A 17,148-nucleotide genomic window follows, 5' to 3' on the forward strand; every position below is an offset into this window, starting at 1 on the left:
TAATTAATCGCACAGAAGATTATGGTTAAAAACAACGCAATCGCTAACTATAGTAAAGAAGATGATATTTTTAGTTTTCAACATACATATTTGAATATTAAGAAACATTATTAAAGAATACAATACAGTCCACCTCAGCTCTTTACAGCAAGACTCACGTTCCTAACAATCTTAAACATATACTGCAGATCGAATAACTCTCTAAAGATTTCCTCATGCCGGAAATATTTAAAACATTCAATCAAATAAACATATGCACTAATTTCCCTGTGGATGGTGATATAAAGTGATATGCATATCAATATCTCTCACCTCTGCCAGCCTCTGCAGTGTGTATCTTTATGTTTATCCGAGATCCAACATGAATCTCTTATCAAAATAAAATTAAATTGAATTTTATTAGTTTCAGCGACTAAGGGACGAACTAGCTTGGCAGTGGCACTAGTTAGCTGGTGCTATTTGAGGGGGAAATTCTAGCACCTTTAAATTCAATAATTTATAGGCTTCCACGCTCGATTTCAATCAACATAACTTAGACGTGAATTTATGCGAACAAACATTTGTATCCGTCCACTGGACAATATGAATGCGTAGTGGTCTTCCATGTTGCCATCCACTCGCCAGAATCTCCAATTTCTCAAGGTGGCATTGCGAAAACAAAGCAAGGTGTACTAAAGAGTTGGGAGAACGGTGTGTGGTGCTGGTGGTTAATACTACCATGCTACTACCATTTGGGCTGATGCTAAAATCTATCCATAGCCTCTTGTGGTACTAAGCATTTGCTACGCACAACAACACAAATCACCGCATGAAACATGGTTAAACACACAGCGTGTCGTCCGCCTGTCGAAGCCACTTTGAAAGCAACAACGTGTACCGGTGTATTAGCTTTGTTTGTCCGTCCATCTGAATATCTGTATATCTTTAGTCCATTGATCATTTAAATATTGTAGTTTTTTGTTTTTGAAAAGAGCCACACGTAAATCAGACACAAGCGCGCATGCACACCGACCGCTTATTTAATGTGTATGCTTCATTCTCCTTCTTCATCCATATGCCCCTCGCCCTTGGCCTCACTGCTTCTGGGGAGAAATTCGAAGATTTTTTGTGAATGAATATCGTGATGAGTACTGACTAACTGACCCGCCCGACCATTCGACCAGTCATTCAAGCGATTTGTTTTGTTTTAGTCTTACGGTACAACTTGTATGACTATACGGTGCGGACGTGATGTGGACTCGACACTGTTGAATGAAAGCCATTTAATTTACATAATTTTATTAATTTTCAATAAATAAAAAGAAGTAGAAATCTCTTGGAAATGCGATAGAACAACAACTTAAGAGCAACCAAAATTATAAACAGACAATGATAAGGCCAATGCTGCGTTCAATATGGGCACGAATATTCATTGATCAAAATTCGAAATTCAAATTTCATCTAAAAGCAGATTATGTTGAGAAGTGTCAAAAACGCACAAATTAACGACTGTCACTATATGAGAGCGGATCGTGTTTCGTCTTGATATTTTTGTTGTTGGTTGTTGATAGCTATTCAGACCAATGACTACAGGTATCTACGTTGTTTGTATTTTTATTTTGAATAATTTTGAAAATAGATTTGCCAAGTGTGTGTGTGTGTGTCATAAATAAAAACTAGTTAACATGACATCTATATGGAAAATTTATCCCTTCATATACATTTACACATATGCCAATAATGATTGTTTTGCATGTATGTATGGGTTTGGACGTGGAAATGTTGCAAATCCTTGATTACTGTGATGAGTGCGACATAATGCCTCGCTTAAAAAAATTCAAGAGTAACATGATATAGAGACAATATTTACACAAATTAAACAATATTTATTCGAAATAAATACACCAATGAATTCATGGGAATGATTGCAATTCCATTGGCTCGTTATTTTCGAAAAATATAAAAGTCGTTGTTCGTTAAGAACCAGTCCGAGTGTGTATGCTTGGAATGTGGCTTTAAGTGGTTCTCAATAAGACTATGATTTGTTAGAGTTCAGAGTTCATAATTTGTTACAAACAATGGCAGATAGTGTTAGAGTCTGCAGTGACTTGGCAACAATGTCACCCACAATACGACAACTGGTTTCATCTGGAAGCACGCTACATGTGGCGTAGTTGACCATTGCAACTGAAAGTTCCGATTCTTGAAACGTGTTCATGTTACGAATGACAACCGTTATTAGGAAACAGTTTTGTTAACACTTTGAGTGAAGTGTTATTGGATGGCGACTATGCCATTTGATCCAAGAGGTCGATTATTTTTTCAATGTAAATTCTTGGCTTTGGAATTCAGTTGTTTTGTTTTTGGTTTCCAGGCAGTTTTGTTAATCAAATTGCTAAATTTTAGCTTAAGGCTGTCATGAACATAAACAAATCAGCTGGGCTGTGTTGATTGCAAATGTATCTATGCACACGTTCGAATAAATGTTCTCAAATGCATGTGAATGTGCATAGAGTAGCAGTGTGTTGCTTACTTGCACATGGATGCGAAAACATGAGCCAATGCAAAACCCAGTGGAAAATTCGATTATTGCTTTTTGATATAGACGATGCTATAATTTTACTGCCATTGAGAAAATTTGAAATAATAAAAACAAATCAAAAACAACCAAATACAACGCTTAATAAAAGCAAAATCAATTTTCGATTCCAACTTTTTATATTACAAAACACGGCCAAATGACTGATAATTTATGTTTCAATTATACAAATACCATAGCTACTGTTTCGATTTGCATTAGAATCGGGTCAATATTGTTTCCGTTCGCATGTCTTAAATGGTCACTTGTTCAACTTTCAAATATTTAGCTCTCAGCGTTAATTTCGATTTAATGAGCTGGCCGACCGATAAAAACAACGCCAAAACTCTGCCGCTTCTTAAAACTTGTTTTGTGCATTTTAGGTTTTCATTACCAATCCGCTGCAGCGAATATGGCAACTGCAAGTGTCTTTAAATAATTTTGTAATTCAGTTCTTGAATATCGACAACTGCAATGTTGCGACACTTGTTTGTTTGAGAGTTTTTTTATTTATTTGTTTTATTCTAATTATGTGCACTTTGATTCAAAAAAGTTATTTGCGTATACCGACATTGGACATAATAACGACTTCCTTATCGTCAATTAATACAACAAAGTTAATGTCAATGGATTGTTTTGGAAAATTTCTACTTTGTTACCAGAACATTTCCTTAATTGTTACCGTGGAAAAATTTTTTCTAAATAACATTTGAAAACAAATTGAAAGCAAATAGGTTATATGTTTATAAAAGACAATTAAATAGCGTAATACAAACATCCATTTGGACATATGCTACTTTATAAGAGAAACATATACTCGCTGCAGTTGTTTAATATGAAATCTCTTATAAAAATATTTGCAAATGTATTCGAGATTTATGAAATGAATCGTAGCCATTGGCTGAAGTGGTTTCCAATCGTCAATCGAATCTATTCACAGCGTGACAGTGACAATATCGAGATCGGACATTCATCTAACACGTGTAACACCCATTATATTTCCAATTGGTTAGACTGGTTCCTCTTTTTGAGATTGTTTGATCAGGTATCGCCACAAAATGCCTGCGTATTCAGCGTAGGCAAAGTGCCTTAAATAACGAAAATTTGTAGATGTTTTAATTTTTAAATTTGACGATTTTGAATAATATATAATAATGTTGTAATTGTTTTGCAAACTCTAGCTATTAAATGAAGGGAAATTAGTTATCTATATCTAGTTTTGGTATTGCAACACAATACAAACGATCAATCTATTCATGTGCATGTTTTCTTTAGATGTCTTTTCAGAAGCCTCTTACAAATTAAGAAAACACTCAGAGGTTTCAATATGCAGGGATTTTTTACAACTAAAATATATTCCAAACGGAATATATACACGTCTTCGGTAGGCGTAAGATCCTATACAGGTATATACACATAATGTATATATTTTAGAAGAAGTCTTTTTGCCATGTTATCTTTTTGATCCTCTTCCTACATATAGATATAGGTTTTGTATAATTAAAGATCATGTATAGGACTACTTGCTTAAGTTATATATTTTTAATTTTAATAAATTTTCTATTTCTGGTATTTCTTAGTGCAGATATGAAAATCAATTTTTAGTTGAAATCAACCTAAATATATGAATGTATACAGCATACCACAATAATTACAGTATTACTTTTATAAACTATTTTCAATTTTTAATACATTTATACATTTGTTAGTTATTCGCACAACTTGCACATCATATGACTTGTATGTTTATGACAGAACTGACAATGATATTAAAAGAAAATAGATTTCTTATCAATGATCGATGTGCCAAGGCAGTTTTGTTTTAACAACTCATCACTAAAAGAAATATATATATATATATATATATGGGGCAAGAAAAATAGGTCCCTTACACATAGTGTATAACAGTGTATTTGTTGTCCCTCAAAATAGTAGTTGGCTTGTCTTTCACTTAAGTCTTGGTAGACCGAGATATTCTTCTAGTGTGGATATGTATGTTTACCGTACATACCAACACCAACACAGTCGTATCCGTATATTTGTGTTTATTCACAAGATTTACTCAGCAGTTTTAAAGATTTATGATCGCAAAGGCCAATAAAATGATTGCGAATGATTTTTTAATGCAAATTGTTATGTTTCTGCTTAGACGACGGTTACGGCAGTATGTGATGGGGTTTGGTGCGGCCACGTCTGCTGGCTGTTGTCGTTTTTGCAGTGAGTCGTTCCGTCCGTCTTTTGTGTTATTTGTGAGTCATGATTGACAATACTGAGACAAAAACTATATAATCATAATTTTTGGAAGTTATTCGGCTATTGAGGTAAGGAAAATAATACAAAGCCATATTGGAATAAAAAGATTTGTTGCTCTTGAGAAAAATATGTGACACTCACACAGTATCAATCATATACGTATATCTTATTTGTGTGCGTGTGTGTGCGTGTATCCATCTACCTGAGTGTGATAATAAATCTGGAAGTAAAAAAAAATACTTAAAATGTAAATATATTGCAAAAATCTACATTTGGTTATTTTGTAGAATTTCTATAAACCCCTTTAAACCCATTCGTAATAGTTTTTAAGGCACTTTTAAAATTGTTTGCATATTTAAGAGATATACCGGTTACCAACATATTTGGTTTTAATTTTTATAGTCGAACAATGATGAATCTTTCGTTGATGAGGGTCATACATAAAAAAGTAATAAAAAACACAATTTTGAGCAAAGTCAACAAATCTTTAAAATATTATATTCATATGTTTTTTTATTGAATTGAGTCATGTTTATTTGCTGTATAATCAAACTCATCTGAGCTACAAACTTTCTCCGAATATTGGTTGTGTTGTTTTTTGTTTCTTTGCCATTTGGTAGTACTTGTACTCATATTGAGGAAAATAACATCAGATGCTATTTCGCTTCCGGCTACCAACGTATATAGATATCAAACAGAATTCCTATATTCAAATAATGTCGATTCTATATACGAAACATTATCGTGTAATGGATGGCTGGTAACCAACCAATAATTATTCACATATCAGCCTGTTTTGTGAATAGAACATAATGTCAATATATGTATAAACTTGAGCGATTGTAGCGTCGTTTCAATTCGCTTCGGTTAGGAGGTACGCCAGGCTCTATTGTTCAAAATGAAAGCGCGTGCCTCGGAGCACCTCGATAAAGGAAGTTTATTTATTTTTTTATTTTTCACTGGATGGGCTTTGAATTTGTTGAAATCTTAAACATTTGCATTGTTTTCTTTCATTAACAAAATAACTTGTGGAAATCATCGGCAATATATTTATGGAATTCTATGCGAGTGTAAGCATATAACTAAATTTTAGATGTATGGTATATATTTATAAAATTAGTATTAGCATCACTTCGTAGAACCGTACAAAGCGACTTATTATTTCAAAGTGTTCATATTTTAAGTTTTATCCACAATTTCATATTTGCATGATTCATTTCAAAAGTCATAAAATTTATGCGTTCGCACACTTATCCAGTGTTGCGTTGAAAAAAGTCAACAAAAATATTGCGGTCACTGCACACAGTGAGTATTGATATATGAGACATGATGAAAATGAAATTGTTTGTTTGTGTTTTGTGACATTGTTTATTTATATTTACATATACGCATAGGCAGTATTTCGGATATATAGGCATGACAGAAAACTAACTAATTAATCGTGGCACATGGAGTATAGATAATTTATTTCGTTATGCCTTAGAACTGTGCGACTGTGCGAACATACAACATTTCTAATTTTTGTTTTAACTTCTTCTGTTAACATAGAGAACATAACTTTTTTAACTGTCATCTATAAAAGGTACATCCTTCATCTGCAATATATATGTATATTATTATTTTTATTTATTTCACATTTTTTTCTGTAAAACATGTAAAATGGTTGAAATCAAGTAGAAATTGTTTAACTTGTATTTTAATTTCCAAAAATTTGGTCGCCTTAGTTAGCAGCCACATTCGTGCCTGGTGGGGTGCACCATATCTGTGATATTTTACCCATTAATAAGTCGGGAAATTCTTTGCATTTTTATAGCATTATGATACACTTCTTGACCATGGAGATAATTTTATATAAGAGATAGATCTCGACTGCATAGGATTTCTCCAACAGCGTCCTATCTCAGAGCAACACCGTAATTTTTTGGTCGATGTCACACATTTCATTTCACATTTCAATCTATAAACAACTTTTTTTGTGTCATAAATTCTCCGAGACAAAATAATGGCCACGCATGCCATCGCGAGATACACATCTAAGATATGCTAAGTTAATAATGACTTTAACCTAATTGACCTTTGTCCTAACTAACGGTGTACGATAATAGATGAAACCACCTCAGTTTCGAACAGGGCATTAAAGAAGTAACAGCAAAGTGTGGAGGTGGTGTTTTATTGTCACCATTCGTTTGTTGGTTTTCGCCATCACAAGTCGCGTGCTCATCAACAATTTATGCGGCGCTTATGGTTATTTCTTGCTAAAATATATTAGCAAGCTGCATACATAGCAGAAGGGTGGGGGTTGTCGCGATGACCACCACGGACCGCGTAGACGCTTTGTTGTCGACCATAATTCAATTCCTCTCAGAAATACGAGCTCTTAAAACTGTGTAACCTGGCGGCCACGCACACGGCTATTAGCAGTGTTTAAACAGCGCATAAGAACTCATTAAGCTGTGGGTGTAGTAAATGGAGTCAACGCCGGCAGATAGACAGGCAAACGTTAGTCCAAGGGTCACGCTTTTAGAGTAAACATTAGGGGTCCTTTTTTGACAGTCAAAGCAGAGGCGCTAAAAAACAAACCATTCAGGCCAAACTAAAAAACAACCGCGTTTTAATGCATATCACCTCTTTACTCTTCACACGTGTGATGTCATTCAAACTGTTCGTCGTCCGTACGCCAGCTTGTTTATTTTCCTTTAGTCCTCTTTAGCCCATGTTTATCCACGTAAGGATACTGTTGTTGTTGTTGTTGTCGCTAGTATGGTGGTGGTTCGTCTAAAGATGGGTCGGTTTTGTTTTGTTACGATTATCCCTCTGTTTCGATGTGTGTAGGTGATGATTTGACTTGGGCAGTTAGGTGGCTAGCTGGAAAGTGAGGAAAATGAGTGGCGCGTGCGGTTTAAATTTACTTTGTAATCTTTGTTCCTTTGTTTTCGATAACGTCGTTTTGTGAGTTTTAATGTATGTTAACTCCTGCCAGTCATGCAATTTTATACTCGGCTAAGTATAGTTTTAGTGCGTTTGTTGTTGTTTTGTTTGGATGGTCTGGCATATGGTGCTGTCATCATTAACATTGATAACTCCCCCTAAAAATGTTGGTGGATGAGTTTATGATTTTTTTTAATGAAATGTTTTACTTTTTGACGCCCTGTCTACTTTTGTTTTGGCTCTTCTGATAATAAAGGCGATTTTAATGAACACTCCAGTGAACAGATGTTTCGTTTGAAGGGTCGTTTTTCCGACCAACAACACGAGCAACATCTGTTTAATAAATCAATTAATGACGTGAAAATAAATCAAAAGTGTTAAAAATGTTTCACCAGCTTCATCTCCTTAGAGTTTGCCAACAAAATAATTATGATTAACGATTTGGCAATGTGTGTTTAGAATATACCAGCTAGTATACTTCCGAAATAATTATACCCTACACAACTATGTTGTCAGGGTATTATAGCTTTGTGCAGCCCCAAAAGTTTGTAACGCCGCGAAATATTGGTCCTAGACCCACCTTTAAGCATACCGATCGTCATATTTCGACTAGCTGAGTCGATCTAGACATGTGTGTCCGTCCGTCCGTCTGTCCATTATAATTTGTAAACACGATACAGGCCACAGTTATGGACCAATCTTCACGAAATTTTGCATGTAAGATGGGTTCTGGCCAATGAAGACCCCTATTGTTTTTGGTAAAGATCGGTTAATATTTAGGGGATGAAATGGACCAAATACTAAATTTTTGTCGGTTTTTCTGGTGGCTCTAGAGGACGCAGTTATGGTCCGAACATCGTGAAATTTTACATGGAGAATGGGATCGGGCCTAAGAATAAGCATGCCTGTTTTGATAAAGATCGGTCAATATTTAGCGGGGCAAATGGACCCTGACTTTTGTGTGAAAAATTCAAAATTTTTATTCTGGGGCGTATATACTTGCTCCTGAAGGACATATACTCGAGATGTTGATAGTATGTCCAAGATGAGTTGTTGACCTTCAAATTGATACCAATTATATGGCTGTATGCACTCCGATACGGGAGTTATACGTAATTAAGTAAAAGTGACTATGTGCATATTATTACAATTACTCCATTGGAGGACGGAAATGTCGTGCTGATAGCTTTGAAATTGTACATGAATTTCCGATTATGGTCAAGGACGACGCCTATAGTTTTCGGTGAAGTTGAGATTTCATTCAGGGGTGCAATGAACCGAAAACTTTAATTTTGTCAGATTTTCTAGTCGCTCTAGAGGCAATTATTATATGCAGAACATCACATAACATTTACAAGGTGAAGAAGATCTGACCAAATACTTAGAGCGGCTGTTTATATGATAATCGGTCAATTTCCCGAGGGTCAAATCAACTAAAACCTAAAGTGACCATTTTTTATGGCGTAAAATTCACGTCAAGAAAAACTAGTTTGGAAAATATGCAAGACTTAGAAAGAGGAGTTGTTGATCTATAATCGGTAAAAAGGGTGCAAATATCACGAAATATTGCCCAGGCTCAGAATATAGAACCGCCAAAAGTGTGCTTTTCGTGGTAGTTGTGTAGGGTATCATATGGTCGGCCCCGTCCGACTATACTGCTCCGCTCACTGGTTTTAAAAATGATATAACGCATCCACAACCAACATATTAATAATTCAAACACAGCATTAAATTGCAAGAGTATTGAAGCATAAAATGTTATTCTAAATTAACTTTTAAAATACCTCATATAAAACAGACGTAAGACCACAACAGATATCTCCCGAAATATAGTACATAAATAATAATCCTGATGCACAGTAACGAGCCACAAAAATGTAACGCTTCGCCATATGATTTGTAATTACATTTGTTTTTTCTTTTATTTCAATTATACTTTTTCAAACTAATCATAGTTTGTTCCAAATTAGGTTAAATGTTTTTTTTACAAAAGTAAAAATAATTTTAAAATTACCACACTTAGGCATAATTTTACTAGCCGCTGCATTTTTATGGTTCGCTACTGTATCGTTTGAAATTCAAATTCACATTTTACCAATTGTTTCGCCGGCTACTCCCACAGTCTTCAATAAATCATCACTTTCCAATAATTTTGTGGCATTCGAATATCCTGTTGTCAAACAAACGCCATCCAACAATGAGAATTATTTTGCATAATCATTTCAAATTGCTTGAATTAAAGACTTTGAACATCTGTTCGAATTCAATAATCTGCTGGAAACTGTAAGTTTCCGCCAAATAAATTGATGTTAAATGCGTATTGCGAGAATCCGGCCCGAGCGTAGGTTTCCATGGCATGACATCGTAATATAATAGAAAACCCAAAAGAAAATAAAGGAAAATGCTATAGACTCCATCGCCCATACACAGATACACTTGCAACAGCAATAAGGCGAATGCATATCAATGAATCATTGACTCATGAATAAACTGCTACGCTTATTGGTTTTTGCTCCGCTTGTAAGCAGAATTTACTTTCATCCGCAATTTCGGGCATTTGAATTTCGAAAGAACTTTTTCTTGCCACTGACTTGTCCCATTTCCTGTACGGACACAAGCCACTTTTGGTTTCTAAAGTTCGGTTTTTGTGTGGCAAATTCATGTTCGAATGAAAAATCGTGCCTCAAGCTATTTATGTAACATTTTTGGAGTTTTTTTGTTTGTCTTCGCGTTTGCACTCAACATTTCTTAATGACATTATCATCAGTCGCACATCATTTACCATCACCAGCAACGTCACCATCATCGTTAGCAACAGCTGTAGCCATAGCTGCAACAGCTCCAGCCTGGGCATCGACACCAGCCACAACACCATTCGAAGGTGCAATTGCCAGAGTAGCAATAAGAATGCCCGTCTGTCCGCTCCTTTGGCTGATTGGAAACGACGAGACCCATTGTAAGGCAATTCAAAGAAAATGAGTTGGTTGTTTGCCTTAAATGGTAAACTTAAATGACCCTAAACTAATACCCAACTAACTCCGAACCATCATGGGGTACACTTTAACACAGACAGCATGAAAGAACCGCATAACAGGGTAACAAATTCAATTTCGATTTCATAAAAGTTCCAGGCATGCAATTTATACACCAAAAATGCTCAATGAAATATCATTTCTTGGCCATAGACCCAAATAGAAAACATGAATTGATGTCTGCTGATGGCTGGTTACTACGGCAGTGTCGCTGTTGCCTCTGTGCCTTCGGTATGTACATAACACAGCATCCGCCAAACAAAACGTGACAATTGTGACCCAATGGACCTCTTCCTTTTTGCAAACATGCACCACCGAAAAGGTACAACAGAGCACAAAATTATAATGACTGTAAATGCGTTAAAATGAAAGTAATCGACGGCACCTCTCTAGCCGAGCCGAAAGAGATGCACATATGTATGTGGATATGTGTGTGTGTGCCCGCTAAGTAACACACAGCAACCATTTGATTTTGCTGCAGTAGCCCGAATGACTGCAAACAGAAGTTGATGCCTATAAACGAATGTGAAATTGAATTCTTTTGACTTTAAATGGCTGGAAAAAATGTTGGCCAATGCGTGCCAGTCTAGTGACATGAAAATGTGGTCAATAATAAATTGGTGCACTGGGATTAGCTTTTACTGAAGCGGAGAGAATGTTCGAGGTTTGTGATAAATGTGGATGTAATTGCTTCGTAAATATAGATTCACAACAAATCGAAAGACTTAAGATACGAACATGAATTGTTGAGCATTCAATGTTTTATGTTTCATTTGTATGCCCACGACTGTGAACTGGAGTAGTAAGAATTCAGTTCAGTGTTATTCCTGAGGTTAACACATTTTATTTCAATACATAAGCTGGGTATTTTAGCAAAATGGATAGCGAAGGGAAAATAAACAATAAATATTAAGGGAACCCCCCCCCCCCCCCATTCCCAATTTGTTATTTTTAAGATTTTAAATGGGCTGGTAAATGAATACCAATGCTTGTTAATGTTTGTAACTTTGCACATATATATTTGAAGATTTAAAAAGGAAGAAAAATAATTTACAAAAAATTTTTGTTGTTGTATTGTTGTTGTTTTTTGTGATTAAAGAAAAGTCCTTATTTTAGATGGCGGGCATGATAACTCCTCACTGGAACATCGGAATCCGAAAATTCCAACGGTGTTAGAAAGAGTACATGTCTGGCTCTCGTATGAACTAGGATTATTGACTTCGCTCTAAAATTAACAAAATGGCGGACCTTTGAAAAAATATTTTTGGAAAATCGCCGATTTTTTACCAAAAACCAAGTTAAAAAATAAGGAAGATCTTCACCGATTGGCTTTATCCTAGTTCATACGATAGCTATACATTCACAGAGAAACGTGTAAAAATTTGGAATCGATTGGGTTATTAGTTTTTGAGTTATCGTGCCCGCCATTCGCAAAAAATGTTTAGAGAAAAACGCGTTTAAAGTTTGAGAAGCCCTTTAGCCGTCACTTGATGCTGACACAATAAATCGGCTATATCTTCAAGAGTTCTTGAGATTTTCAGTTGAAAATTTGTAGGGACATTCTTGAATTAGGGTAAATTCGAATTAAATCAAAAAAATTTTTGACCCCGAGAATGGGGGGGGGGGGGTCCTTTTAAATGTTGCATAACTCTATACGATTACCTCGGATTAAGCCACCAACGACCAAATTCACTTAAAAATCTGGGCTAGTTAAAGAACAGACCGTACGCTATATTTATTCAGTTGTATAACTTAATTAATAAATAATTAAATAAAATCCTTCGTAGTACGGAGTATTTCTTTGCAACACTTTACATATTGACAAAATATACGCCTGCAGCCACAACACAACCAAACTACAGACATTTCATAAAATAAATGAATCCGTAATTATTGTACATATCGTGTTTGTTGTTTAAGACCTTTGTTTGCTATCATGATTGAATACATAATTGCGATAATCGTTCACTGTCTGTTTGTTGAATTGCGTTAATTACTTGCGCGTTACCTGTACGAGCGGATCGTAGTACCTACTTAATATTAGCTGGCATATGTTTGGACATATTTTTTTAATTTTGCATTTTTACTTTGTAACATTTAGCGCTTGTTTCAAATGTCGTGTAAATCGATTACAACATTTTCTGGAATTCATACTCCCTTTACGGATTTATCTGTGCTGTTATTTTTTGTTATTTTTTTATCGGAAAAGTTTTTTTGTTAGAACAATTGCAATCCAAAGTCAAACGAAGTATTTGTCAGTGTCTACTTTATCCACAACACGACGCAGTCCACCGTGGACAGCAAAATGATAAGCAAACGTTTATTGTTTATTTAAAATTAATTGTTTGGACAATTTTCTATTGACACTGCTGTCCATTTGCATAAAAACAATTTTCTAATAATCATAAATCTTAACAAGAAAGTGTGTTATTGTCTTGTAGTTTGACTTTTGCTTAATTTGTTCGTACACCTCTATGAAGTTATATTCAAATGGAGGTTGAATCATAAATTTTGACTTCAAACATAAAACAAGTAAATTTTTATTCATACATACTTGTGTTCGATGGAAGACAGGTCGGCCGAGGGGAAAGAGCTGTGTGTAAACTACCATGGCACAGCCACATAAGAACTTCGATTAGACGTGGGGAACGAAGCAGAAGATAGAAAACTGCCTATCAAAACATAACTTGCACTTGTTTTGCAAAATCACGCAAATGACCTCATAAGCATGCGTAACACGTGAGATTGTCGTACAACCACTAGGGAATTTTAAGTACTTCCATAAAATTAACCTAAACGCATGCTGATGGGCTCACGACGACGACGGCGATGGCAGCAAAACCAACAATCATGACGATGATTACGTTAAGAAGGCGATAATAACGATGATCATGATCAATACTACATAATCGTCACCACTGGCAGCGGGGTATACATGTATCTCCATATTGCTTGACTGGCTGTCTTCTCACACATTAATGTTAATGGACGCCTGGATATAAACGGACAAGTGTATGGATTGTCGACCGAGTCACATACAATTTTCTGTTAACGAAAAAATTCAATGCGTGTCAGTATAATAATTGATCAGAATTTATATTAATTGATTTGTTTAAACCCAAACGCAATATAATTATTAATAATTTATTATTAAAAAACCAATCCACTTTTTATGTTTAAAGTTCAATTGCTTTGAATATGATAGGGGTCCGAGTGACATTAACTGTATTATACTATTGTCAAGCTACACTTAAGACAAAGCTTCTAGGATGATTGAAATTGGAAATCACATTTTGATATAGCCTCAATATAATGGTGCCCGCAAACATTTGGTAGTTTGGGAATGTTTTTCAAACGAATATTACTTGAATTTGTGTTTTATTTTGAGTATTCATTGAGTGGCGAATTCACTTACCAATAAGTTCCACTTTATATAGCAGCACCCATATAACGATACCTCTTAAATGTCTTCATTTAGAGGAATATAGGCACATTTTCAACAAACTCAGATGTTGTTTGATATTTGTTATTATTATACAGCCAGTAACTCCAACCGAACTAGTTCTTATTATATATTTTTGATTATTTTTATAATTTTTGTGGCAAATGTCGTAGTAAAAATTACCAACATCCGTCCGAGATATTATTCTATATATAATAAAATTTCGGGACCTGTGTGGGTAAAAAACTACTACATGTTTTATATATATATATAAAAACTTTTAAAAGGTGTTCAGTCGTGTAAATTGAAGATTTATACACGTTGTACAAATGTTTGAAAATATGACGGCCTTTTATATTTTTCACAAAGAAGATACACAGACCAATAAAACATTTTTGCGCCAATAATTGTACGAAATTTGTTTTTCTTCTCCTAGATTATGTTTAACTTCTTTTACAACTTTTTCCCTGATTTGTCAAACTACCCCGCATTTATGAGTAATACAAACAATGCCATGCTGTTTTCTATGTTCTTGTTGTCGTCAGCAAGCTCTCGTCCAGAGGCTTCGTATTGTAGTAACCATAAATGAACGGTATTTCGCGTTAAAAATAAATGACGTTTTACAATTTGAATATACAAAGTATGAATTTTAATATTTGTGTGCGTCCAAATGCGCACGCACAAATATGTATTTCTTCTGCCTCCGCCACGGTGGTATTAAGCCATGGAATTCTTCATTGAGCTACCAGAAGCAACCACGACATGGGGGAAAATATTCATTTGCAGTTATTAGAGGTTTTTTGTATAAAGTTCTTTTATTCGTTTTTTTCCTCTATTGAATTTTTATTTAATTTGCCCGCACTAATGTATCTTGACGCGACTTGATTGGTATTCAAGGCATTTGTTGGACATGCGATATTAATAAAATTTATTAAAAAGTTGTTTTCTTTCTTATTGTTATTAAAAAACTCTTTAAATTTGATGGACATGTGACCTGCCTCTAGGAATGGTTGGGTTTTTTATTTGATTTGTGCTTTAGATGTCTCTGAGGAAGTTATATATATATATATATATATATCAAATTGGGTATGTTCCCAGATGATTTTAGTTCAATAATGGCACAGTTCTCAATTTTCTGAAAAAGCTGAAACTGAAACATAAATTCGCCAAACACAAATATCTCCTTTTCCACGCATATATGTACTAAAAAGCTTTAAGATCGCAAGTGTTCGGTCCGACAGACCGACAAAACAAAACGTTCAAATGCGTACAAATAGACACAATGTAATTATAATAAAAATCACATAAACATAAGATTTGATATGTAAAAAAGCTAACCAGGGAAACGAACGCCAGACAGCGGAATAAATATCGAGGGAAGTCGGCTGTGATTACGAACAGCATAAGTCTGAAGCGTAAGTGTTATAAGTAACACTTATTTTTAAGACATGGCTGTTTGTTCAAGTTTTGTTGCGGCTTATTAGACAAATGATACCGGTTTGAGTAACTGCCACTTTTGTCTCTGGATTCCTGCGGTATTTTTGGTTAGATATTTGTGGCCGCACAAAATTTATGGTGATGAAAAGATAATTTCAAAATCAATTAAAAATATTATTGCATTTTTAGTAGAAAATTATGATAAGTGTCATGTTTGAACGTTGCTATTAAAACTAACAAGTTTGTTTTGTTTTTCCTTCAGTCTCCCGAATTGGATTATCGGCATGAGCTGATGGGACGTTTGCACAAGATTGAACCTGATGTGGAATTGGAAGTATTGACAACTACTGCCACGCCAACACACCATCATCATTTGCATCACCACCATCATCAGAATCTGAATCACCTGCCTCAACAGGAAGAGGGACAACAACATCACCAGCAGCCACAGCAACAATATCACACCCTGCATAACTACACCAATAGCAATCATCACTTTCAACAGCAAATATCTAATAGCAATTGCAACATCAACAATAGCAGTGCCAGTAGCAGCAGTAGTAGTGGTAGCAGTGGTGGTGGTGGTGCCAACAACAATGACAACAGCGCGACAGCAACGGACAGCAGTCAGCTGAACGATCAATGGCACTCCAGTGGCAACGGCAACCATGATCAGACATCTCCATATTCGGGGACGCCACTTTCAACGGTGGTTTCAACAGCTACAACCACCATTGCGGTGCGCACACCCACCCTTTCCATGGGACAGCATCCCAACAATTCACCTCAGCACACCAACACAGCCATAGCAATTGCAGCCACAACTTCCTCGGCAACACCCGCCACCGCATTTAACTATGAGGCCAACACTCCCTACTACAGTACGGCTTCGACCAGCGATAAAGAATACGTATATGGTAAGTTGGGGTGCATCCCATTTGTCAGTACATAAATGGTACATATTTCAGATGTATACATGGATGGCACTGAATTTATAGATCGATATTATATAATACTTGAAACAATACAAAGATCCACCTCATGTCACTCGGTGGTGTCTGCGAAATTTATAAAAGAATTAATGTCTAGGCTTATCGCATTCAGTGATGTAAAATACCGATTCTGGGGAAATAGAGCCTTAAAGTGTTACTATGGTAATACTAAACAATACTGTAATATGGAGACTCCAGTAAACATCTCTTGACAATTTCCACGTGGTGACCGATCACCTTCGTCGATCAGATCCATAACTGATGTTGGGATCACAATTGATCTGTATGCTAAGAACTTATAATACACTCACAACATAGTTGTGTAGGCAATGAATAGTAAAAAGTAAATCTCTTACTGACAATTTATGATATTTTGTTAATATTTTGAATTGCCGTTCTTTCACTCAAGACGAATAAAAAAACACATCATTTACGCTGTTCTGTTCAACATCGCCACCTCTTGTTTCTAGTTTTTAATTGACACAATCTTTATTATCTAATCATATT

General features: G+C 35.3%; 1 protein-coding gene across 1 annotated transcript in view; it reads left to right on the forward strand.

Annotated features, from left to right (window-relative positions):
• The window catches only part of LOC133334158 (dendritic arbor reduction protein 1), a 50,154-nt gene that overhangs the window by 17,065 nt on the left and 15,941 nt on the right, over nucleotides 1–17,148 (forward strand). Inside the window, exon 2 of the mRNA XM_061542455.1 lies at nucleotides 15,912–16,566. Coding sequence (XP_061398439.1) covers nucleotides 15,912–16,566 — 655 coding nt within the window. The remainder of the gene's footprint in view (nucleotides 1–15,911; nucleotides 16,567–17,148) is intronic.

Source organism: Musca vetustissima, unplaced genomic scaffold (genome assembly GCF_032173495.1).
Source record: "Musca vetustissima isolate MV318-11 ecotype Yass unplaced genomic scaffold, APGP_CSIRO_Mvet_v1 utg3141, whole genome shotgun sequence".
Lineage (NCBI taxonomy): Eukaryota > Metazoa > Arthropoda > Insecta > Diptera > Muscidae > Musca > Musca vetustissima.